Here is a 26,801-nt window from a genome sequence, read left to right on the forward strand (position 1 = left end):
GAGGACGTTTGCAGAGCGGCCACATGGTCTTCACCATCTCCTTTTATAAGGCATTACAGGATTGACAGGTTCGCCTCAGCGGAGGCCTCCTTTGGTAGGAGGGTTCTCCAGCAGGTCGTACCTCAAAGTGCCATGCCAGACAGGCCTGCTCCCCTCCCTCAGGGACAGTAGGCTTTGGTATGTCCCATTGGTGGATTGGCCATCTCCAGTGCTGGAGAAGGGGCGTTGTCTTACCTGAACACCTTTTCTCAGCACAGAGATGGATAATCCACTCCCGCCCTTGTAGGTTGCTTAGGTCTAGGGCTAGATTTATGAGCCAACATGTCTTGCTGTCAGTCATGGCTTCACCTGCGTCGAGACTGGGAGACGCTAGCCCAGGACAGGCATTGCAATTTTGGCTGACTGATCTGATTGGGCAGGAACACAGTCTAAACCCATTGGTGGATTATCCATCTCTGTGCTGAGAAAAGCCGTTCAGGTAAAACAACGCCCCTTCTAACAAAAATAATTCTGGCTTAAAGTCTATTTGTTTTTTAGTAATTTTCTCCAACCATAAATGTATTTTTAACCAAAATCTTTTTGCTTTTGGGCATGTCCACCAGATATGATAGTAAGTACCTGGCCTTTGTTTGTATTTCAACACTTGTTTGAAGTATTTTTAAACATTTTTGCTAATCTCACTGGTGTCATATGCCATCTGTAAAACGTTTTATATAAGTTTTCTTTATATGCCACTGCTTTAGTTAGTTTAACATTTCTTTCCCATAACTTTTGCCAGTCTTCTAATTCTATATTATATCGAAAATTCTTTGCCCATATTATCATCGTTTCTTTAACTTGTTCTTCCTCCATCTTTAAGTTTAACAGTAGAGTTTCTTAATCAACTTTTCATCTGCTTTTAACAGTATCTGATTAAATTCTGTCTGTTCCTTATAGAATCCCATTGTTTTAACATCTTTTTCATATATCGTTTGAATTTGTAGATATGGCCACCATGATAGATCAATACCTTGTTCTTGTAAATCTTGTCTGTCTTTCAATTTTCCTTCATTGTTCAAAATATCTTTATAAGTCACAACTTTGTCATAGTTAATTAAATTTGGATAAGCGAAAGCTTTCATTGTTGAACGCCATCCAGGTATCTTAATATAATTTTTTCCCATTCTGAAAAAAGTGCATTTCTTATAAAGTGGTTTTGACAATATCTATGTGTTTTATTCTTCCCATACCACAGAAAGGCATGCCAACCAATTTGTAGGTCATGCCCCTCTAGGTATAATAGTCTTTTGTCTCTAAGCATTATACATTCTTTAAGCCATGTTAAAATAGTTGCTTGGTAATAGAACGTCCAGTCCGGCAGTCCAAATCCTCCACTTTCTTTTGCTTCTTCGAGTATTTTCAGTCTAATTCTAGCTTTTTTTCCTTGCCAGATAAATTTCGGTATTGTTGTATTCAGTTCATCAAAAAAGGCTTTACCCAGCTTTACAGGAATTGTTTGAAATAAAAAGAGTATTTTTGGTAATATACTCATTTTCACTGTTGCTATTCTCCCCAGCGTTTAAAGTTGTAAGTTTTTCCACTTTTCCAGATTCAATTTTATTTGTTTTAGCATTCTTATATAGTTATCTTCTTTTATTGTTACACGTCTTGCTGTTAGATAAATTCCCAAATATTTGACTTTTTTAACTATTTGAAGATTTGGGGTTTTTCTTTTGTTAGATGATTTTTTTATTTTTCTGTTAGATTCTTTGTTAGCACTTTAGTCTTTTCTCTGTTTATTTTCAGCCCTGTCACTTCTCCAAATTCTTCTATTTTCTCCATAAGTTTAGTGCTTGTTTCCAATGGATCTTCCAGTATAAAAACCAAGTCATCTGCAAATGCTTGTAGTTTATATTTTTCATCTTTTATCTCCAGTCCTTTAATTTCTATATGTTGTCTGATGTTTCTATTCAATACTTCCAGTGTTAATATAAATAATAATGGGGATAGTGAGCATCCCTGTCTTGTGCCTTTTTTAATGTTAAAGTTTTCTGTAAAATTTCCATTTACAATTATTTTGGCTGTTTGTTTACAATAAATTGTTTTAGTTAACATTTATAAAGTTTTCTCCAAAATCCATTTTCGCTAGTTGCTGGAACATGAATTGCCAGTTTAATACATCTTGCAATGATTTATAAAGCTCTGCAGGTAATCCATCTGGACCTGGAGTCTTATCATTTTTTTTGCCTTTTTATAGCCTCTATAGTCTCCATCATTGATATTTTTCCATTTAGTATATTTCAAATATTCTTTGAAATTTTTGGTAAATCTGCTTTTTTTAAATACTGCTGTATTTTTTCTTTTGGAATTTCCTCTGTTTTGTAAAGTATCTCATAATAATCTTTGATTTTTTTTTTAATTGTATCATTTTGAAACTGTAATTCACTTTTCGGATCTTGCAGCTTGTTTATCAGTTTTTTCTCTTTTTCTTTTTTCAGTCTATATGCTAACCATCTCCCTGGCTTGTTGGCATTTTCAAAGAAGTTCTGTTTAGCCCTTTTAATCTGTTGACCCATCATTTCCGTCTCGGGTAGATTTAATTTATGTTTTATTATCTCCGTTTGTTTCTTAAGTATTTTCTTTTGTGGGTCTATTTGTAATTCTGATTCTAACTTTCTGAATTCTTCCTTCAACTTTAACTGTTTCTTTTCTTTATTCTTTTTAGCGGTATAGGTTATAGCCAACCCTCTGAAATATGCTTTAGCCGTATCCCACACATTTTGAAGTGATGTTTCTTCTTTCTTGTTTATTTTGAAGAAAAAATCCATTTCCATTGTCGCTACTTATATAAATTCTTTTTCTTTCAGTATAGATTTATTCAAGGACCATCTTAATTTTTTCTTAGTTGCTCTCCAAGTCATCTTTATTGGGTTATGGTCTGCCCAAAAATTAGTTTTGATACAATTTCTTGTATTATCATATTAAGTTCCAAAGATGTCCATATCATATCAATTCTAGACCATGATCTATGTCTATTTGAGTAAAATGTATATTGTAATTTCTTTGGATTTTTCTCTCTCCATATATCTTGGATATAAAGTTTTTCTGCCATTTTTAAAAATGTTTTAGGTAATATATTTCCTCCTTTCCTCCCTTGTTTAGGACTTTTATAGTTCAAAGTTCCATCTGTTATTGCATTAAAGCCTCCCATTATATACAGATTTTGATAGTTTAAATCTAATTTTTTTAAATGTAATTTTTGGTAAAATTGTTCTTGTTTATTGTTTGGTGCATATATTGCTACCATCAGAGTCTGTTTTTGTTCTATCATTATTTCCACCATTAATATTCTCCCCTCTTCATACTCATAAATTTGTTTAGGGTTCATTTTTCTTTAATGTATAAAGCTATTCCTCTTTTCTTTTGAAGTGCTAATGCAACGTGAAGTTTACCGATTTTTGGTTGTTCTAACAACTTATAATGTTGCCTCTTAATATGTGTTTCTTGGAGACAAATTATATCCATTTTTAATTTTTGTATTCGTGTAAAGATTTTCTCCTTTTTGAGGGGGAATTCAGTCTGTTTATTCAGTGTCCCTTTCGAGGGTCCAGGAGTCGCCCTTACAGGCATTCCAAGTGACGCCAAGGTGGACCCTCCTATAGATAGTCGCTTAGCGCAGTTCAGTGACATTTGGGAGGTTACCACCAACAACTCTTGGGTAAGGGAGACTATAAGATACAGTCTCGCACTGGAAGTTATAACCACCCTTCCAGATCGATTTAGTCAGTGTCCCACTTCAAGAAACAAGCAAGGCCGAGTTAGTATCCACAGCCATATCCCATCTGTTAGAGATAAAGGCCATAGAACCAGTACCTCTGGAACAGAGAGGAAGGGGATTTTATTCCATTCTGTCGTGGTTCCCAAAGCCTTGGGAGATTGGAGGGCCATATTGGATTTAAAGGGACTCAATTACTTCCTAACCTACAGGAGGTTCAAGATGCAGTCCCTCAAATCCATTCTGGCCAGTATCAGAAAAGGGGATTTCCTCTCCTCTATAGACCTGACAGAGGTGTACCTCCACGTCCCTATCCTCCCACAACACCGCAGATTCCTCCAGTTTTGTTACGCGCGCCAGCATTATCAGTACAGGGCTCTACCCTTTGGGCTTTCCTTGACCCCTCTGGTATTCACAAAGATATTGGCAGTTTTGGCAGCCCATCTCAGATTAATTCCAGTGCGTGTACAATGTTACCTGGATGATATCATTATCCAATCCAGTTCTTTCCGTTCTGCCCAATCAGACCTTCAACTCACAATCAATACTCTTCAGGAGCACAGATTTTCCGTGAATTTCAAGAGTCACACAACCCCTTCAACTCACCTCCTTCACCTAGAAGCAATAATAGACTCCAATCTTTGCAAGGTTTACCTCTCCCAGGAACGCAAAGACAGTATCAGGTCACTTGTCCACAAGATCTGGAGAGATAAGGTGGTTCCACTGGTCCAGCTGTCTCAGCTGTTGGGGAAGATGGTCTCCTGTCTGGGAATCATTCCATGGGCCAGACTACATTCCAGAGCACTCCAGTGGTTCCTCCTTCCCTTCCAAAAACGGAATGTGAGTGCTTCCACAAGGAAGGTCATCACACACTGTTGTCCCTTCTGTGGTGGACGTCATCAGCAATGAACAGGGGATCCCTATTCAAGGAGCCTTCCAGGCTAACCTTGACTACAGATGCCTGCCCGTTCGGCTGGGGTGCCCACCTACAGACTCACGTGGCACAGGGTCAATGGTCCCAGTCAGATTTATCACACAACATAAATTGGCTAGAACTCAAAGCAATCCATCTGGCACTCCATCAATTCTTCGCCTTTGTGGCGGGACAGTATGTTCTAATACTGACGGACAACGTAGCAGCCAAGGCCCATGTCAACAGACAAGGAGGGATCCAGGCGTGGTCTCTCATGCTGGAGGCCTTGGACTTGGGTCTGTGGGCAGAGTCCAACCTGGAATCTATCAGTGCAGAGCACATGTCTGGGGAAGCGAATCGTCAGGCCGATTCCCTGAGCAGGATCACGGTCAACCACTCGGAGTGGTGACTGGACCCGCCCCTGTTTAGGGAAATCTCAGACAGATTCAGACAACCACAAGTGGATCTGTTTGCCTCCCCGACGAATTCCCAACTATCCAGGTACTTCACAAGGTTCCCCTCATCGGGAAAGGAGGGAACAGATGCCCTCTGCAGCAAGTGGCCCAGGGGGCAACTTTATGCATTGCCTCCTCTCCCCCGATACCAGCGACCATCCGCAAGATTCTCCAAGAACAGGCAGAAGTAATCTTAGTTGTCCCACACTGGCCAAGGTGACCATGGTTTGCCGACCTTGTGGATTTGTCGCTCTTCCCACCATGGAGGATTCTGCCGGGTCGCATCTCTGTCAGTCAGGGGAGACTTCAACACCCAGACCCCCAATGGCTTCAACTAGCCGCTTGGCACTTGAACGGGAGAGTTTAGTTAGGCAATCCTATTCGTCTGGGGTGATCTCAATAATCCAGGCCTCAAGGCGACCCTCAACCAATAGGATTTACAATGCCAGGTGGAGAAACTTCTGCATGTGGTGTTCCAAACAGAAACTTAGACCATTGGCGGTCACCATTCCTGACATATTAGACTACCTCTTGGAGGGCCTGAATAAGGGTCTATCACTTAGTACCCTCTGCAGACAGGTTGCGGCCTTATCAACAGTCCTCACATGCAACAACTTAGTTCCATTATCACAGCACCCTGCAGTTGGTGCCTTTCTAAAAGGGGCAGTTAACGCTAAGCCTCCTACGGTGCTTCGCTATCCCTCCTGGGACTTGCCTAAGGTGTTGCAGGCCCTCATGACGTCCCCGTTTGAATCCATCCGGTCTTGCTCACTTCACTTCCTTTCTCTGAAGGTTGCATTTCTGGTGGCCATCACATCGGCAAGACATATTTCGGAACTGGCCGCGCTTTCGGTCAGAAGCGACCTGTGTATGTTTCTGGATGACAGAGTGGTCCTTAGATTGGACCCTTCTTTCATTCCGAAAGTCAATACCTAGTTCCATAGGTCCCAAGATTTGGTTCTTCCAGACTTTTGTCTCAACCCGTCACATCATCTGGAGAGGCTGTGGCACAAACTGGACGTGCGCAGGGCTCTGCACCATTATGTTAAGAGGACCGCTGCTTTTCACAAGTTGGAGGCCCTGTTCGTGTCCCCCCAGCCCTCTTCCATGGGAAAGATGTCATCTTCAATGATTGGAAGATGGATCAGAGCATGCATTGCTCACACTTATAGATCACAGTCTCTCCCGGTACCTGCACACATTACCGCTCATTCCACATGTAGCGAGGCCACATCAGCGGCTTAGTCTACTCAGGCTTCAGTTGAAGAGATCTGTATGGCTGTGGCCTGGTCTTCTCCCTCTTCCTTTATCAGGCATTACAAACTTGATAAGTTCGCTGCGGCGTATGCTTCATTTGGTAGAAGTTTTTTGCAGCAGGCTGTTTCCTCACAGGGGACACATGCCTAGACTTCCCTCCCTTGGGGACATGGGTGCTTTGGTATGTCCCACCGGTAGATGCTACATTCATCATGCTGGAGAAGGGGCATTGTCTTACCTGAATGCCTTTTCTCAGCATGATGATGTAGCATCCACACCCACCCTTAGCGACAGTCTAGGCAGGTGTAGTTGTAAGAGGAGCCATTGCGCCAAACTTTGTCATGGATGCTTCGCCTCATCAAAAACTGGGAAGGCACCACCCAGGGGAGGTGTGGCTAAAGTTCTGACTTAGTCTCAACTGAGCAGGAAGGCTGAGATTACCCACTGGTGGATGCTACATCATCATGCTGAGAAAAGGTGTTCAGGTAAGACAATGCCCCTTCTCTTTTCTATTCAATATTTAATTTCTTGGAAAAGATCTCCAAGAAGCAAAATACCTCCAAAAGGGAAGGAGGGGGATTTCCGCTCCACCCTTATACTAACGGAACCAGCGAATTGATCTTTTTATGGAGGATCAAAATATATGGAAGTGAAATAAATATAATTTAAAACTTAAATCTGGATAAATCTAAAATTGTTGAATGGTTAAGACTCTCATTCTAAAAACAATTGTTCATTTTGGAAATTGAAAAACAAACAGATGCTGACACCTAGTGGTGGATGAAGATTATGACAGTTATGACTTTCATATAAGACTTGGCAAAACCTGGGAAAAGCTAATCTGTGTTTGTGACCTTCCAAGCTTTAACAACAAAGAACAGCTTTGACAAAAAAGACAATAATCTGGGCTGTAGAAAAGAGAGAATTATAAATTTCAGGAAAAAAAATCTTTTTTGAACTCTTTGGATTACAAATATCTATTTAACCGGGACTCTAAAGCTATTTGCAGAGAAAAGAAAAGAAGAGAAAAACTCAAATTCTTGGTCGTCACGGATCAGAGACATGTAGAAAGAACATATCAAGAAAACATAAATACTTCACAGGAGGAGATATATAGTATACTGCAACTAATTCAAACAACAATGATTTTAAACCACAAAGAAATCCAAAATAACTTTGAAAATATAAATCAATCTATTTCCAAGTTAACTGTACAAAAAAAAAAATTCCCAGAAAACAACAACAGAGAAGGAGCAGGTAAAATAGATAAGTGGATACAAAATTGAGAATAGAGACTTAAAGATGGAACTTAACAAAACAAGGAAATATGATTTAATCCTAGTGGGGAAAAAATCACAAGAATTGGAAAAAACAACTTATCCCTTAAGACTAAAATAAATCTGAAGACAAGAAAACAGATTGGATAAAATGGACTGTAGAGATGTCAGGAACATCGGAGAGAAATGAAATGATAAGGGAAGCGGAGAGAAAGAAAAAGATTTTCAACAAACAGAGAAGGGCAGAAGCACTTCACCTGATTTACTTTTTATATCTACAGCAGTGTTTCTCAACCTTGACAATTTTAAGGCATGTGGACTTCAACTCCCAGAATTCCACAGCCAGCAATGCTGGCTGTGGAATTCTGGGAGTTGAAGTCCACATGCCTTAAAATTGTCAAGGTTGAGAAACACTGATCTACAGTAACATTTGTGAACATATGGAAACACTTTTCAACTCAGCAAAATACATGGATCAAGAAAGATACTGGGCAAAGGAAAAAGACTAAAGTGGAAATCAAGAAAATAGATGATGGGACCTACCAGAGAGAATACTTAAAAAAGAAACATTTGTTTGAATATGGTTAAAGAAATAGATTTGGAATATATATGTTATTCTAAGAGGGATGAATCCCTTAAATAATATAGTATACTCCCCCCCTTTTTTTATCCTATTTCTTGATATGAGTAATATAAAAAAGTTGAAATGGCTTAGATAAAGGAAATGTTTAGATATTTAAATAAGATTGAATTTAAGAAAATTATAATCGATAAAAATGTTTTGAATAAGAGTTAAAGGACTAGATGACTAGATGTATTAAATGGAATATTTAAAGATTAAACATTTTTAATTATGGTTAAAAAGAATAAGAAATCTTGGAAACAAATATATATTTGCTTAGGAGGGATATATATTCTAAGTATGCTATTTTTTGTTTCTTTACTCTTGCTCTCCTTTCTTTTTTTACTGTTTTATCTATTCCTTAAGAAATGTAAAAGTGCTGAGATGGTTCATATGGAAAAAATAGACTTAAATTTTTAAATGTAATTAATTTTTGAGAAAATCTTAACCAGTAAGAATATTTTGAATTTTGTGGAAGAAACAAATTTAAATAAGGACCATAACAGGATCTATGATAAGGCAACCAGAATGATTGGATAAAAAAGAAATGTTATACTGGTGTGATTATTATTTTTAGGAATATTGGGAAAAATTATATATTTAATTGTTATCTGTCAAAACAATAAGAATTGTATTAACTCAGTGTTTGCAAAAGAGGACATTTTGGGGAAAAAAGGAAATCAACTAAAACCATTATGTGGATTATGGATTATAGAAATCAATTGTTAGTGATTGTTTTATGTAAACCCAGACAACACACTGTTAGCCAATTATAGTGATTTATGTTTAACAAATTAATAAAATATATTACAAAAAATATGTAGGTCTTTAGCACTTTGAATAGTTCTGGAAATAACAAAAATTTCCAATGTTTAATATTAAGTATTAAAGCTATACCATAAATATTAATGGTTAGTGGTTGAGGAAAAAGAACAGAAGGGGAGAAAATGTGTTTATGTATGTTATATTTTTCATTTTGTCATTTGTATCTTTATTTTTTATTCCTTTGTATTCTTTAAAATTATGCAATATAATTACAAAATCTATTTTGTGAACCATAAATTGTTTTCTTGCTCAATTTTCCCAAAAATGTCAAGGTTCCAACTAATGAACCCAAACAAATCTGAACACTGAGACTTGAAATTTCCTCAAAGAACATGTTTATTGGATACATAATATTGGCATGGTCAAAAATGAAACTCACTCTAAAATTTCCCTTAGAGATTCAATGTAACTAAATGTAACAATTCCCTCCCCTCTGCTATGCTGTTGATCATGCTACCCAATAAAAGCAATTAGAAGAAACTTCTTCTCTCCACCTTCCAGCTCCTGTGGGAATGACCTTGGTTCCCACAGGACTGCTCTATGTTTAATCTAGCAATGCTGTCATTTTTCCATCCCCCCTTCCCTTCAACCTGTGGCAACTTAGAATGAAAAAGATAGCTGCAGCCAGGTTCATTTCAGAAGTTGCCAATCGGACTCTCCTAAAGAGAAAGCAGTTCCTGAAAAATAACAAGCATAGATACACAATGGGACCTGGGGCGGTTTGAGGTACTGGTCTCAATGTTGATTCTATAACTGGTTTCAGCAAACTGCAATGAAAAACTGAATGTATTTTCCCTAAGAATCGTGGGAGCTTTAACTCCACTGTGACAGGGTTTGTGATTTTTACGATAGGGAAAGGACCAATAAATTTAGGTCCTAGCTTTTTACATGGTAGTTTTATTTTAAGGTATTTGATTGAGAGATAAACTTTCTCTCCTATGTGAAACTGTTTCTGGGGGGATTGCTCCTTTTTTTTTCCAAACAATTTTATTGATTTTTCCATGTTTACACCAGAACACTTAAGAAAGAACGTGGAGATAGGGTAATCAGTTAGGTACAATAAAATCATACATATATAGCTCAAATAATGCTCCTTAAAATTTCCCTCTCTGACAATTAGAATAATATAGTCAAACTAATACATTTCTAAGTAAAATTAATTCATTAATACATCCCTAAATAATAATTCAATTAATCAATAGAAATTATCAGCAACCTTTCATCGATATAAATCAAACCCTGTTTTTAGGTTTATTAATTTCCAAATACCATATCTAACTTAGCCTTAAACAAAAATATTCTTTACAATTTGGGTGTCCATAATTTCTCTTATTTAAGCATATTATTTCCATAATTACATTCTTACATTTCTCAACTATATTCTATTTCTTATTCAATAATTCTTCATTTATTAATTTGATCTCTTCCATCATTACAATCTTTTTATCATTATAGCTCCAAAAATTAGCTATCATATCTAATAATAAAAAGCATAGGAAAAATAGAAAAAATAATAGAAAGAAACAAAAAGAAACCAAGAAAAAGGAAGAGAAAAGGGGGAAGATCTATTATTCCAAAAAATATATTCTTACTATATTTCAATGTTAAATTCTAAATCTTATCCTAAAAACACCTTTTAAAAATCCAAATCCAAATCAATCCACATCTCTATAAAGCCATTGCAACCCTAAATGTAATCTTAAATTCCATATTTATATCTTATTCTAGCTTTCTTTCTGTTCCAAATGGGTTACCATAGTAAGGCCTCTAAGTCCACAAATAAAACTCCCTCCATTTCTTGCCGTAACACATAAATCAGGCGAGAATCTCCCATTGTCCATTTTAATAGACTAGTGAAAAAGTTGTAGTGATTCTCAATAGCTTGTGGTTGAAGATCCGTCTTCATCTTTTTTGAAGTTGTGTCTAGCTTAATTACAGTCATTTTTGAATCATCCAGAGTCTCAATAGATTGTCTATAAAATAATGTAGAGTCTTCTTTAATATTATTTTGCTTTCCCCCTATTGGTTTTTTATCTGTCAGGTAATCAGTTGGAGTCTGGAGATCAGCCTGCACTTCTGGGGTAACATCCTTAGTTTCTGTGCTAAAAGTCATTTGTTCATTAGCATCAGAATTTTTTTCCAGTGTAGGTTGGTAGTCCTGATGTAAGTTTAATTCCTCCATCTCAGTAAATTGTGGATAAGGTTGAAAACGAGTCTCTTGAGTATATACCTCTTCTGCTGTTTCTTGGCTTACAAAGTGCTCACTTACACCTTGTGCTTTGATTTGTTGTTGAAAAATAATCTCTTTTGTATAGGCAATTATTCAGTATTTTCAAGAATTTTGTCCAATATATACTTGTAATTGAAATCTGGACAGAATTCCTCCATTTCAGTAGTATATAAAGCCACTATTCTTTTGGTGGAGGCTGTATTTAATAACAATCAGTCAGTATCCGCTTCCACCCAGCTATACAGCTTCTTTATCTTTCCCTTTTGAAATAATTTGAAGGTCAAAGTCAGACTCAGAGTCCAAAGAAAGGGAATAACAATTGCGGTAAATAATGTCACCACAAGATGTCCCCAGAGGGTTAACCAGTTCAGTATTTCCAGACCCACAATAAAAATAATTTCTTTCCTCTTTTCCTTTTTTCCATCTTTTCTTTAGTTATATAAAATAGTAGAAAATTAAAAAAAATCTCCAAATTGCTAACATATTAAGTTTCTATAACAAGGATTTTAGGACTCCCAAATATTCAAAAATAAAATCAACCATTGAAAAAGTTAAAATTAATTTTTCTTTTGTTCCAAAGCTTTTCTTTCCCCATCAACAAAGACGCTTTTAAAAGATAGGGAAATGATTCCAAAAGCTTTTCACAGGAGTAAATAGGAAAGAGAGAGGCAAGGAAAGGTCTCACCGAATCTTCCACGGTGATTCTATTTTGCTTAGATGTTCTTGTGGCTTACAGCTGGTGCAGTTAAGTGATCTGCCATTTTACTGATCAATCTTTACTCCATTGGCCCAAAGGAGCTTGGACAACAGAGGATGCCGCCGCCCCTCTTCAGTCAAACAGGCAGCCGCCTCAATGGTGGTCACCCCTTCAGGTCGACTTTTGACCCAATTAAGGGTCTACTGGTGGGGGAAACTTGGCCGGCAAAGAGACAAGTCTCTCTGCACGATCGCAGCACTGCTAACCCGGAACTGGAAGCCGGGGATTGCTTCTTATCTGCTTGCTCCTCTTGAATCTTTGTGGCTTTTGCTAAGGCACATTTGACATTTGCCCAAGCACTCTGTGAGGAGGGGGGGTTCTTCAGGGTATTCAGGCATGGGAATGAACTCCCTGCCTGTAGCTACTTTAAAAGGAGTACGTTTAGGACTGCTGTGTGCAGTATTGTTGCATGCCACTTCAGCAAAAGGCAGGAGATCTGCCCAGTTACTTTACTGATAGTTAACATAGCATCTCAAGTATTGTTCCACCATTGTGTTAGCTTGTTTAGCAGCTCCATTTGTATTTGGATGAAAAGCCAAGTTGAGCTGCTGGCTGAATCCGATCAGCTTCAGGAACTCCCTCCAGTATTTTGTTGTGAACTGGACTCCTCAATCTGATATGATTTTTCTTGGAATCATATTAAACAAATTATCCTTTTTTAATATAAAAAAGGATTTTAAAAGGAGGCTGTTACTGTATCTATAAATCCAGGGATTTGAAGCATTGCAAATTGAGGTGGGAAGATTTTATTAACTGATTGCTTTTGCTTACAATAGCACACTGTTAAATATTAAATGTGGTTTTTCTTTTCTTAAAAATATGGTTCAATAGAATTTAATATCTTTTCCAGTAATTGCAAGTTTTCGAGGAATAATCCCTCATGGCTTATCATTGGAGATTGGAGACACTGTTCAAATACTAGAAAAATGTGATGGTAAGTGTTGAAAAAGCAAGCAACTGTCACTTGACAAGAGACTTCAAAATCAACTCACCTAATTATGCTAAAGCAAATACAAATGTTTGCTAAAGTTGAAAGCCTATTTAATAATAGCCAAATTTAATTTTCTATGAACAAAAGGTTATTGAAATCATAGATGCTTGAATAAGAGTAAAATTTATCCAGTTTGAAATGTCTCAAAATAATCTATCCAGTTTGTTGCTATAAAAAGATATCTCTAATTGCAGGGAAATAATTATTCTGTATATGGTAACATATTTTTATTCTAGCAATAATTATAGATTAAGATCTGATTGGAGTATACAGTAGTTTTTTATAATTAACTGTTTTTTCCTCCAAAAGATTAGTTTATGTATTTTGAATTACGTTTATAAGATTGTGTTACATTGAGTGTTACTGTATGAAGGTACATATATTTATATGATGCAATGAGATAAGGGATAGAAAATAGAGGTCTATAGAAATACCACAATACTCTAGAGTTCTTTTATAGGATTTTGCTAAGTCTTTGTCACATGCATGCAAAGACAGCTAGGAGCAGCTTCTGAAGCAGAGATACAAGTGTGTAATCATGTGTAAATGATTACCCCAAGATTAATTAGGACAGTTTTTAAATCTGGATTTCCTTAGTCCTAGTCACTAAATCTGAGTATATTTTCTTTCTATAATTATAAAACATGGAATTAAAAAGATCAAACTGTAGGGCTTAAAAGAGTTTTCAAACTATTAAAGCAACTGTGTCATTTCTTAAACCTGCATGGTTCTTTACATAGAAATGCTATTGAATGGCATGAAACTTACCTGCTTGTAACTGATAATACAATAGTAGTGTCCTATGAATACCCCTGCCTATTTTTGTTATTTGGGGAAGATACATAGAGGTAAAATTTCCATATTAAATATATGTGGAAGTTGAAGTATAGAATCTTACAGTTGTATTTCTGTTGTACTTTTCTTTTAATACATTGGTTTTTAGTTGGAAACTGCCCAGAGACATTTGGAAGTCAGGCACCCTATAAATAAAGTAAAATGAAATATAAAATATTTCTTTTCAGGCTGGTACAGAGGATTTGCCTTAAAAAACCCAAATCTCAAGGTAAATTAATTTTTGTTTTAAATTAAAATGTGTATGAAAACTTGTTGAGGTATTCATATAAAAGTAAAAGTACATAGTTTATTGAGCAGTCATGCAAAATGTATGCCAAGTGGTAATAATGTTTAAGTCTTGGATAATTATTTGACAACACCTAAAGGGAAGCTATAGATCGCTATAGATTATGCTTAAATACACTAAAAAAAACCTAATTCTGCAAATGTCTCCCAAACTATTGGTGCAATACCTAGAACACCCTCCCCCGGCTCCTTTTGGATTTTAGCCATGAATGCTTAATTCTGTAGTGCAATTTTTAATGTCCCTGCTTTTCAAAATAAAGCTCAAATAAGGCTAAGTCATTAAATCTTAAAGTACATAGTTTAAATAACCTATTACTCACTCAAAGTAGAAAATTTCATCCTTTTTACTATTGGTGAGGTCACTACACCTCCATCACTCCCTTGCTTGGAAGCCTGATTTTATAAAGTTGTGGGTTCCAGTCTCATCTGTTATTTACTCTTAAGTTAAAGTGGGGTTGGTGATATGCCCTCAAATGGATGCATGGAACTCTAGGTATCACTAAAAGGTTCCCACTCACTTTTAATTTTTTTTTAAAAAATGGGTGAAATAAGATTATAATCAAATCTCACATCTGAGGAGACAAACCCACTAAAGGATAGGGAGTGGAATTTAAGCAATCTTTTTATCTAGCTGTAACTCCACCCATACAATAATAGTATAATACAATTCAATATTGAGTGAGGGGAAGTGGCATCAGCTATTGCAGATGTTATCTCTAGGGAGCAAGGGGGAAAGGGAGGAAAGTGTTAAGTCTGAGAAAAAGTAACTTATTGCAGTAAATAGTTGCAAGGTATTTGGGATAGCAGATTACAAATAGCTGTGAGAAAAGGCTTTCAGAACCAAAAAAGATTCTAGATTTTTTTTTTCAGCTTTATGAGCAGTGCTCAAGCTGCAAATGAGAACTTCTGTTCTGGGGTACTTAAGAGTTGCTATTGCTTCAACGTTAAGCTTGAAATTTTTACTGATCACATTCTCAGACATCATTTGTTCCTTCCTTACAACAACAACCAAAAGCAAATGTATAATTGCTTTCAAGAAGTTTATCTAGGTACATTTCATATATCATGGACTATCTGAATATATAAAAATACACAATGTTTGCTGTCTAGAAATTATTGACTTTTTAAAAAATACATGTTCAAAGCACTCTTGATGGTTTATTACATTTATTTAACTTCTTTTTTTTCAGGGTATCTTCCCATCCGGTTTTGTTCACTTGAAAAATGCATGTGTTAAGAACAAAGGGTAAGTGGAAATTCGAAAGCCCAGAATTTTAGCAAAAGATAAGGAAAAGGCTTTGATATCTTATAGCATTCCTAATGGAGAGGCAATATCATATTTAATGTGAAAAATAATTAAGCATATGGAAATATATGTATTTAATGAAATTACATCATTATACTTTAATTGTCAAATGTTATTTTTTTTAACCTGATCCCATTACTTTTTTGAGCATTCCATTTGTAAGGCTCTGGGCCCCAAATGGCTGTATGCTATTGATGTACTGAATGTAGTGAGTACTTGCTCCTCAGTTATCATGCAGTAGTCTCTTCAAGGCACTCTAAATATTTGTTGATGATTCTGTTAATTGGCTAATTGCAAGAAATTCCAGAAATTCCACAGTCAATTACCAAAGCAACTTCTTTTAAATTGAACAAAAGTAATGTTACTTTGGATTTTTGTTTGACATTTTTTCTTCTGATTTTAATAGGCAGTTTGAAATTATTATTCCAGCAGAAGATTCTGTTATCACAGAGATGACATCCACCTTAAGAGACTGGGGGACAATGTGGAAACAGCTTTATGTGGTAAATAAATCATTATTTTTCAATAGACAATGTACTGTATTTATGTATATATTACTGTTTTTTGACAATATGTTCACAATATTTCATAACAGAATATGCAACAGAAGAAAATAATGTGATCTTATCTGTTTTGAAGAAGCAACATATGCAGTATATACTATCAAAAGAAAGTACAACAGTGGCAAAGGGCAAGCATTTTAAGATATTTTAAAGAACTTCAGAGTATAGTAAAATACATTTTAGATTCAGAGTGGAAGAAAAGGCTGAAATGCCCTTGGCATATGTGATGATCAATAACTATAATTAAATATCAGAGCTTGCTCCATGATTCTTTATGGACCCAACTTAAAAAAATCATTTTTAAAAAAATTAATTTATTTTAGAAAAGTTTAGTTCTCATCTAGAAATTTTTAGGGGACAGATATGCAAGATAAATTTCTTAGGGTATAACTAAATCATTTATTCATGTGTTACATATTTGTGATATGGGGTTATTGGTTTTCTTGCTTCAGTAGTAACATGGGTAGGTTACACAGCTCCACTCTGGTTCTCTTACTCTTCTAAAATGTGGAAGGAATCAATAAATGAATAAATTATAACTTTTTTATTAGAATGTTGTTTTTGTCAACAAGGATGTTTTGACCTCTTTATTCAGAGTTTCTAAATTCAGGTCTTAATCCAAAGATAGATAGACATTTAAGTAAATACAACCCTATATGCACATTCTTTACAGAAGTTTTTTATGTTTAACTTCTGCCCAAACAAATTTCTAGCTTATTTATTAAACATACTGTAACTTTAGAAAGTAGTTCACAAAGTGAGTTATGATTTTTCCTTAAGGTAGTTGATGATGGAAGGTTGTTAGTGATTTGATGGTGGGATGAGAGGGGTAAGGAGGACCCCTGGCTTGATCTCTGATTTCTCCAGCATGACGAGTGGAGAATCCACCAATGGGTTTTGCTTGTCTTCTACCCGTACAGACTAAGTCAGCCAAATTGCCACACCCCTCTTCCTGGGACCTCCCCCAGTCTCGACTTAGTCTTTAGCCCAAGAGGACACACTCAGCTTGGCTCCAAGATCAGGATGTATTTTACAATTTCTTGCCCTTTTTTTCCCAAGAAAGGGGGGGTACAAAATGAACGACCGTTTGTCGTCCCAGCCGATTGCAGAGAAACCAAATACTCAGTTGTTTGTCGGCTAGCCTCAGCTGATTGTCAGAGAGACAACAAAGAGCCAATTGCCATTTTGGCTCCACATGGTCTCTCAAGCGAAGGGAGTAATCTCCTCTTCCTGGTTGAAAGTAAGCCCGCTTAACACTATTCGCGAAGCAGCTGTTTTTTCCCCTGATTTCAACCTTATTCAGGCCAGCTGCTGGAGACAGGTCCAAGCGGCAGCGTTTGCTGGAGCAAGCTTGCAGCAGCCATTTTTCGGGCTGCGAAACTCAGTGCTACCGGCTAATCAGCTCACACCAGAGTGATTCAGACGGCTCTTAGACAATTATTCCTCTTTTTTTTTAATTTTAACCAGGGGAAGTTGGAGAAGCTGCAAACCGGGAAGGGGGGGGAGAAAGGAAGGGAAACAGTGCGAACCACGTTCCCCTCTCTGGCCTTGACAGGCGGTGGAGAGAAAGCGACCCGAAGCCAGGTCCCCTCCCCCCCACCATGCCTTCGCCTACCGCTCCGACCCCACGCAGCTTCAGCCACCCCCATTGCAGTCCTTCCTAGAACAGATTAATAATATTTACTGTTCCCACTGAGCCGTCTATCCAACGAGACTCATTTATCATAAAAAAAGGAGAGACAGAGAAGAGGTGGAGTCACATGTTTGCCCAAAATTCAGGTGCAGGTCGTATCATTAATTTGATCTCACCGCTACCTACAGCACAACAGTGATTGGATCAAGTGGAGCACAGGGCGTGACTATACCACTAACTGACCTCTCTACCTTGGACTATACCATTAATTTGGACATCACCTGGACTATTTCCAGTCCTTGCCAGGTCACTCTGTGACAAGCCGGCTTGTCACAGAGTGCTAGACCTGTTGCCAGTCCTTTTACCATGAGATTCCTCTCAGTCTCAGCGCTGAGATATCTCTGGTGCCAATGGCAGACACCATTGCTGCCCAGACAGCACATGATTCCTCTGTCAGTCCTCCGGGATGCAAGAGGCCAAGATCATCTAACTAGGAAGCAGCTGGCAGGATCAAGGCCAAGGCAATATCTGGCAAAAGATCCTCCAAGACAGCTGATAAGGAGGCCAAACGTTGGCACCAGGCCCTGGAAAAACAATTTTCTAGAGCCAAGAAGAGACAAAACACAGCAGGAGATGGACTTGTCCCATCTGCTTACACAGAGGACAAAATATTTGGCCCACTATAGCCCAGTCAGAAACTTCTGGAAACAGAGGCTGACGCAGATCAGGCAGAGAGATCCCCCTTAAGCGATGGGCCTGAGAGCCTGGGGGTTCCTGATGCACACTCAGCAGCAAGGTCTCATTCCTCAGACAATCAGGGAGCCCTATCATCAGAGCATTTACAATCCCTGATATCTCAGGCCATCGCTCAGGGCATTGCTTCTTCAAGGCATCATAGGCACAGAGCCAGGTCTATCATTTCAAGGGGTCGGTCCTACCTCTCCCAAGAGGAGGCCACGGACTACCAGGAATTGATTTCACCATCTCGTTCTTCCAGAAGCAGAAGGTCCCCCACGGGGGACTATAAACAAACGAACCAGCCACTGTCAGAGGATGACGATATATCCCCCGACCCTCCACCATTCATAGGCCTCTTTAGTCCACTTTATTCAAATCCCTGCTCCACAAGGCAAGTAGTACCGCAAAGGTCAAGAGGCCAAGACTTCCCCAGGAGGGACCCTCAGCATACCAGGACACAAACAGCAGGGTGTTTTCACAATCCACCGACACACAACAATATATCCCTTGCCCTCCTCTCTTCTTTGATACAATCCCCAAAAAATTGGGGGCACCGGGTTCCTTTCCCCCAATGGGGGGGGGACAGATAAGAAACTGTTCAACATAGACCTGGCATTATCGGAGGTAATAGAGGTCCCGACAGTAGATGAGCCACTAGTGGCTCTATTCTCGCCATCCACGGTTTCTGGGGATGTGGCGGAGGCCCTGAAGTCAGAGGACAGGAAAACGGAACTCACCTTCCGCAGAACACACCAGGCCTCAGCGTGGGCAATCAAGGGAGCCATATCTAACTCCTTTTTCGCTAGGACCTCATTGTTCTGGCTGCGCCAACTCCAGGCCAGGATTCCCCCAGAGGAGGAGAGAACACATCATGACCTAAGGAGGTTAGTGACTGCAGTGGAATTCATGGCAGATTCATCACTACAAGCCGCAATCTACTTTGCCAGGGCGATGGCATCAAACACTGCAGCACGCAGATTACTGTGGCTCAGACAATGGTGAGCTGACATCAAGGCAAAGTGACTGTTGGCGGCTGTGCCCTACAAGGGTGGCCTACTCTTTGGAGAGGCCCTCGACCCTTATCTGATAGAGAACAAGGACAACGCAAGGTCCTGGGCCACCTCTCAAAGAGGACAGACAATCCTTCCGAGCAGAAGCAGCCCAGAGCCTCCATTTTCCTGTTCCTATCAACCCAGATCTGATCGACAATTTGGCAGAACCAGTAACAGGGACAGACTTAGACAACAATTTCAGTCGAAGTGGCCCTTTCAAAGAGCGGGGGCCGCCCCTTTCACAAATTCAAGTGACGGGGAGGGCTCCCCCATTGGTGGCAGGCTGGCCCTATTCGCACACAGATGGCAGGCCACCACCACAGAACTATGGGTCCTAAATACTATCAGATTCGGCCTATCACTGGAATTCGTCGCCAAGCCCCCAAACCACTTTGTCCCTTGCCCATCACCCAAGGTTTCAGTCAAATGGAGCCTGATCATGGGGCCTTCCGGCACCTCATGGATATCCAGGCTATAGAACCAGGGCAGAGAGGACAACAGGGACAGAGATTCTACACCCTCTTATTTCTAGTCCCAAAAAGTTCGGGGGGATGGAGAGCAATTCTAGACCTAAAAAGTCTGAACAATCATTTGGCATACAGAAAGTTCAAAATGCAGACTCTCCAGTCTATATTAGCAGGCATCAGAAGGGGAGACTTCCTAACTTCTATAGATCTGATGGAGGCATACCTTCACATTTCCATACTTCCCAAGCACCGGAACTTTCTCAGGTTCTGTCATGTAGGTCAACATTTTCAATACAAGGCCCTGCCCTTTGGACTTTCTTCAGCCCCCAGAGTATTCACGAAGGTACTGGCACTCGCCGTGCATTTACGAACCATCCCCGTACACATCCAGTGTTACCTGGACGTCATTCTAATTCAATCCTCATCCATTCAAGTGGCACAGTCAGATCTGACGCTGACCCTAAGAACCCTTCAGGAACATGGGTTCTCAGTCAATTTCCAAAAGAGTCAAACGGTTCCGTCAACCCACCTCCTTCATCTGGGAGCTGTGATAGACACACAAAAGTGCAAGGTTTACCTCTCTCGAGAGCATCAAGATAGCATTCGAGTCCTGGTCAGTCAGATTCGATGGAAATGAGCCACCACACTGGTCATACTCTCCCAACTGCTGGGAAAGATGATCTCATGCCTAGCAATCGTACCCTGGGCATGACTACACTCCAGAAACCTGCAATGGTTCCTGCTCCCGTTTCAGAAAATAGGAACCAGCTCCTCCAACCAGAGGGTAAAGGTGCCACCAAGAGTCCTAAGTCACTCCAATGGTGGTCATCTCCAGTGGTGGGGAAAGGACACATGTTCAAGGAACCCACCTGAGTCACTCTGACCACGGATGCCAGCCTATTTGGCTGGGGAGCACACCTGCAATCACAACTGGAACAAGGCCAATGATCCAAAGAGGATCTCAGACACCACATAAACCGGTTAGAGCTCAGAGCCATACATCTGGCCCTCTGCCACTTCTGCAACTCAGTGGTGAAGCAATATGTCCTAGTCCTCATGGACAATGTGGCGGCAAAGGCCCATGTCAACTGACAGGGGGACACATGATCCAAGACTCTCATGACCGAGGCCCAATCGCTGGGAAGTTGGGCCAAGATCAGCCTGGCCTCCCTCAGGGCTGAACACATATCAGGAGAAGCAAATCAGTAGGCAGACTTCCTGAGCAGGGCAACAGTAGACCACTCAGTGTGGAGCCTGCACCCAGCTCTCTTCCGGGAAGCATCAGAGAGGTTCGATCATCAGTGCTGGATCTGTTCGCCAGTCCCAAGAATGCCCAGCTCCTGAGGTTCTTCTCCTGCTTCCCATCCCCAGGGGCAGAGAGAGCGGATGCACTCCGGGAACATTGGCCGAGGGGATTATTATATGCCTTTCCCCCTTTCATCTGATGCAAACAACCATCAGAAAGATATTGCAGGAACAAGCAGAGGTGATACTTATTGCGCCACACTGGCCAAGACGGCCGTAGTTTGCCGACCTCGTTAGTCTTTCTATATCTCCTCCGTGGAGAATTCCCAATGACCAAATCTCTCTCAGCCAGGGGGCCCTACAACACCCAGAGCCACAGTGGCTCCAACTAGCCACTTGGCACTTAAACAGAGCCTCTTAGAAGGGGAGGCCTATTCAAAAAGGGGCATCAAGACAATCCAGGCCTCAAGAAGGTCTACAACTAACAGAATTTACGACTCCACATGGAGAAATTATTGCAGCTGGAGCACAAACAGCAGCTAGACCCTTTTAGGATTACTATCCCAAGGGTCTTAGACTACTTATGGAAGGGTCTTGAGAGGGGTTTAGCATCCAACACAATTCGCAGACAGGTGGCCGCCCTGTCCACTATACTCACATATGGCAACTCTGAACCACTGGCCAAGCACCCAGCAGTGCGATCCTTCATAAAGGGTGCAACAAACAACAGACCACCTGCGGTCCACAGATATCCCTCCTGGGACCTGTCTAAGGTCCTACAGGCCATTACCTCACCTCCATTTGAACCTATCTGGACCTGCACCTTACAGTACTTGACTCTTAAGGTCTCATTTTTGGTCACCGTTACCTCAGTAAGATGCATTTCAGAGTTGGCAGCACTATCAGTTAGGGAAGATCTCTGCACCTTCTACACGGACAGGGTGGTCCTACATCTGGACCTCTCCTTCATTCCCAAGGTCAATTCCCTATTCCACAGGACAGAAGAGGTGGTGTTACCAGATTTTTCGCCCTCAGCCCTCCCATGAATTGGAGCACAAATGGCACACCTTAGATTTTTGCAGGGCCTTAAGGCAATACATAAAGCGAACTGTACCCTTCTGCAAATTTGAGACCCTGTTCATATCCTTCTACTCACACTCAAGGGGTCAAAGGTTTACAGTGTCCACAATTGGCAGATGGATCAGGAATTGCATAGCAGAGGCATACCAGGGGCAATCGCTAGCCGTTCCTAAACAAATTATTGCCCATTCCACTCACAGCGCTGCAACATCAGCAGCGTGGGTGACTCAGGCACCGATTGAGGAAATATGTAGGGTGGTGATGTGGGCGTTGCCTTCCCCTTTTATAAGACACTACAAGTTAGATAGGTTCGCATCGGCAGAGGCTTCATTTGGCAGGAGGGTCCTCCAGTGCGTAGTATCATTAAGTGGTACACAGGCCCAGACAACTTCCCATTCACAGGGACAGTGAGGCTTTGGTATGTCCCATTGGTGGATTCTCCACTCGTCATGCTGGAGAATGGATGTTGTCTTGCCTGAACGCCTTTTCTCAGCATGATAATGGAGAATCCACTCCCACCCTTAGGGCCAGTCAGGTCCTGTGCTGGTAAAGGATTGAGCCAACACACTTGAATCATAGCCAACAACTTCGCCTCAGTCGAGACTGGGGGGAGGTCCCAGGAAGAGGGGTGTGGCAATTTGGCTGACTTAGTCTATATGGGCAGAAGACAAGCAAAACCCATTGGTGAATTCTTCATCGTCATGCTGAGAAAAGGCGTTCAGGCAAGACAATGCCCCTTCTATGACAAGTAGTGGTTACAGTCAAAGCAGACTACAGTGGAACAGCATGTACATTTTTTTAAAGACAAGTTTTATTGATTTTTTAGTTTTACAACAAGGTGCTTGAGAAACAAGGTGGTGACGGTGTAATCAATTATCCAAAAACAAAATCATACATATATAAGTCAGATTAAATCATTAGAAACTTCCTCTCAATTTCCCTCTAATAATATAATATATTCAAATTAATGTACTTTTCGATAAAATTCAATCAATCAGAACAATCATCAATAACATTTCATCTGTATAGCTCCAAATCCTGTTTTTAAGCTTTACTATTTAAATTACCATATTCCACAGGCTTTTAGATAAACATATTATTAACACTTCAGGTGTCCCTCCTTTCCCTTTTTTCTTGAGATAATCCTTATCTCTTAAATACACATATTATTTCTACCGTAACATTCTTTTATTTTCTACAAGTATTCTATTTTTAGTCTAGTAACTCATTTATTAATATCATTTCTTCTTTTATCAGAAATCCTTCTTATTCTCCTTCCATTACAAAATAGCTATCCTTCCTAAAAATAAGAATATTACTCCAAAAAATACATTTCTACTCTATTTTAAATCTATAATCTATCAATCAATCAATATCTATGAAAAACTCTTTTAACCCACTCAATAAAGTTTAAATCCGATCTGAATAATTATTATATCCACAACAAGCATATTGATACAGAAAAACATCTTCTTACTAAGTTCACATATTTGATTAATCTTTATTCAATCAAGATCTCTAAAGCTTTATTTACCAATCTTAAACCTTAAGTCAATCCATGTCTAAAAAGCCTTTTTAACCCATTGCATATAATTTTAGGTCACACTCTGAAATCTTATTCTAGCTTTCTTTTTGTAGCAAGCAGGTTTTCATAACAGAGCCTCTATAAATCTCTCTTTATTCTTCGTAATATCATTTGAGTCAAGAAAAAAAATGTCCCAACCTCTGTTTTAGGAATCTGACTCCTTTGTAGTTAATCCCTTGTTGTTTTAAAAGTTCAAGTCTCAACATTTGATTCTGCTGAGTAAGACAGTTATGTCCAGTTTTGTGATTAGTGGTTGGTTATCAAAATTGCATTAGTTCTCAATCAGTTGTATTTGCATGTCCATTTCTGTTACTTTTGAAATTGTATATGATTTAGTTAAAGTCACTTTTTGATCATCAGAAGTCTCAATAGGTTGTATATAGAATGGCGTAGAATCTTCTTTAGTGTTGATTGATTCCTCTTCTGTTGTTTTTTGGCCTGTAGGATAGTCAAATGAAGTCTGGAGGTCAGTTTGTGAGTTCAAAATAGGGTTTCTGTTTTTTATTTCTGTAGTAATCTCTTTTATTTGAACGCATATTTGCTCAGTGGCTTCATAGATTTTTTCCAATATAAGTTTACAGTTGAGTTGTGCATAAGGTTTCTCCATTTCAATTGTAACTAGAGACAGTCCTGTTATCTTTTAGTAGAGGCTATGTTTAATAACATTTAGCCAGTGTCTACCCCCACAAATTTAATAGCTGTTGAATTTCTTTGTCTTTTTCCTTTTATGATGATCTGAAGGTCAAAACCAACCTCAGCATCAAACAAAAAAAGTTGCAATTTAAAATTTCTCCACAGGGTGTCCTCAGTAGACTATAAAATCTCTTCCCAGACACCAAAAATGATGTTGAAAAAATCAAGAAAAAATAGTATTCTTCACATATAAACTAAATCCAGTAATGAAATTCAATAATAAGAATTTTTTCAAGACCCCAGAGTGAATAGAAGTAAAAAAATAGTCCATAAAATTAATTTTCATTCCATTTGCAAAGCTTCTCTTCCCACACTAACAAACACCGCTCTCTCAAAGAAGGGAAATAATTCCAAAAATGCTTTTTACAGGAAAAAAAGAGGAAAGGGCTAAGAGAGGAAAAAAAGATCTCACCCAGATCAACCATGGTGGTTCTTTGTGCTTAGATATTCTTCTGACTTTTGGTTACTGCAGCAAAGTGATCGGCCATTTTACTGGCTGATCTTTTCTCCATCAGCCCTAAGGAGCAATCTCGGACCGCAGAAGGAGCTGCCACCCTTCCACAGTCGACGAGGGCCTCCTCAACAGTAGTCACCCCTCCAGGGCGACTTTTCAACCCAATTAAGGGTCTACCGGCAGAGGGAAAGCAGCCAGCGAAGAGAGGAGTCTCTCTGCACGGCTGCACATGCCGCGATCTGGAACCGGAAGTCAGCACGTACATTCTTAGTGCAGAAAGAAGAACTGAGAATGCTACCATAATGATCTCTATTTCTATGAGAATAGTACATATGGATTTTAATATTTTATGTGATAACCTTTCTTCCACAGATTTTGATTATTAGAGACATTTTGATGTTGCCAGTGCCTGAAACAGATTATATGCGCTGGACAAGGTTATGCCTATAGATCAGATCTTTAATATGCAGTCATTTGTGTCATATTATGGATCACGCTTCTTTCTATGCAATATGGTATAATAGTTACCTCAGAAGATACTGGGCTGTTATGGTGGCTGAAAGTCTGTATATTGATATTAATCTTAAAACTGGGAGTAAGTAGCTCAAACACAATAATCTGTCCCATTTCTTTAATTGCTGTTAAACAAGAAAGGATACTAGATTTTTTTATCAAAGTGTTCCTAGTCAAAAGCTTGTAATATAATAGAAGATAAGGAAGAGGATCTCTTAGGTTTGATAACTGAGTTACTGGCAGACGCACTAGGAATTGGAAAATTGAAAATGGAAGGAGAATTAGATCAGATCTATCGAGTCAACTCAAATTATGCCAGAAGAAATAAAGTACCTAGGGAAGTGCATGTTAGATTTCTTAAAAGATCTACAAGAGATGAGATTCTGAGAAAAGTAAGAGATGAACCATTGATGTACAAGGAAAAAGAAATTGTAGTGCTCAAACAAATCCCTCGGAGAATAAGAGAGCTCGGAGAGAATATCAATTCCTAACTAAGAAATTAGCTGAAAAAGGAGTGAATTTTAGATGGCTGATCCCAGAAGGAATTTTAGTTTATTGGGACACGAAAAGATATAGATTGGACACACCACTCAAAGCACTGAAGTTCTTCGATAACCACAGAGCCTTTCTGGAAAGAGGTGATCCTTTACCAGAGAAACAAGAAGAAATGGCAGCTGAAGGAGTGGCCAAAGAAAAGGAGGAGGAAGAAAATAAAAATACCAGAGACAGATAAGATCGACTAGAAGACTGAGATCTAGATATAACTGAAAGAGGAGGAGACTGGGATTTTATCAGTAAACATAAATGGACTAAACTCTCCTTCAAAAAGGAGAAAATTTTTCACATGGCTACAAAAATTAAAAATGGATATAATTTGCCTTCAAGAAACACATATTAAGAGACAACATTTCAAATTGCTAGAACAACCCAAAATTGATAAACTGTACTTTGCATTAGCATTTCAAAAGAAAAGAGGAATAGCTTTTTATATTAAAGAAAAGATGAACCCCAAACAAATCTATGCAGATGAAGAGGGGACAATGGTGGAAATTATGATGGATCAAAAACAGATATAGCAATATACACACCAAATGATAAACAAGAGCAATTTTATCAAAAATTATATAAAACAATACTAGATTTAAATTACCAAAATCTTTGTATAATGGGATATTTTAATGCAATAATGGATGGAACTCTGGACTATAAAAGTGCTAAACAAGGGAGAAAAGAAGGAAATATACTAGCCAA

At 38.9% G+C, this 26,801-nt stretch overlaps 1 protein-coding gene across 1 annotated transcript in view; it reads left to right on the forward strand.

The window, feature by feature from the left end:
- Nucleotides 1-5,857: 5,857 nt before the first annotated feature.
- The window catches only part of LOC120318035 (dedicator of cytokinesis protein 4), a 335,809-nt gene continuing 314,865 nt past the window's right edge, over nucleotides 5,858-26,801 (forward strand). Inside the window, exons 1-5 of the mRNA XM_039365226.1 lie at nucleotides 5,858-5,990; nucleotides 12,941-13,024; nucleotides 14,104-14,144; nucleotides 15,412-15,467; nucleotides 15,934-16,030. Of these exons, the coding sequence (XP_039221160.1) occupies nucleotides 5,858-5,990; nucleotides 12,941-13,024; nucleotides 14,104-14,144; nucleotides 15,412-15,467; nucleotides 15,934-16,030 (411 nt within the window). The remainder of the gene's footprint in view (nucleotides 5,991-12,940; nucleotides 13,025-14,103; nucleotides 14,145-15,411; nucleotides 15,468-15,933; nucleotides 16,031-26,801) is intronic.

This window comes from Crotalus tigris, unplaced genomic scaffold, assembly GCF_016545835.1.
Source record: "Crotalus tigris isolate CLP2741 ecotype Arizona unplaced genomic scaffold, ASM1654583v1 scf7180000020000.429882, whole genome shotgun sequence".
Classification (NCBI taxonomy): Eukaryota; Metazoa; Chordata; class Lepidosauria; order Squamata; family Viperidae; genus Crotalus; species Crotalus tigris.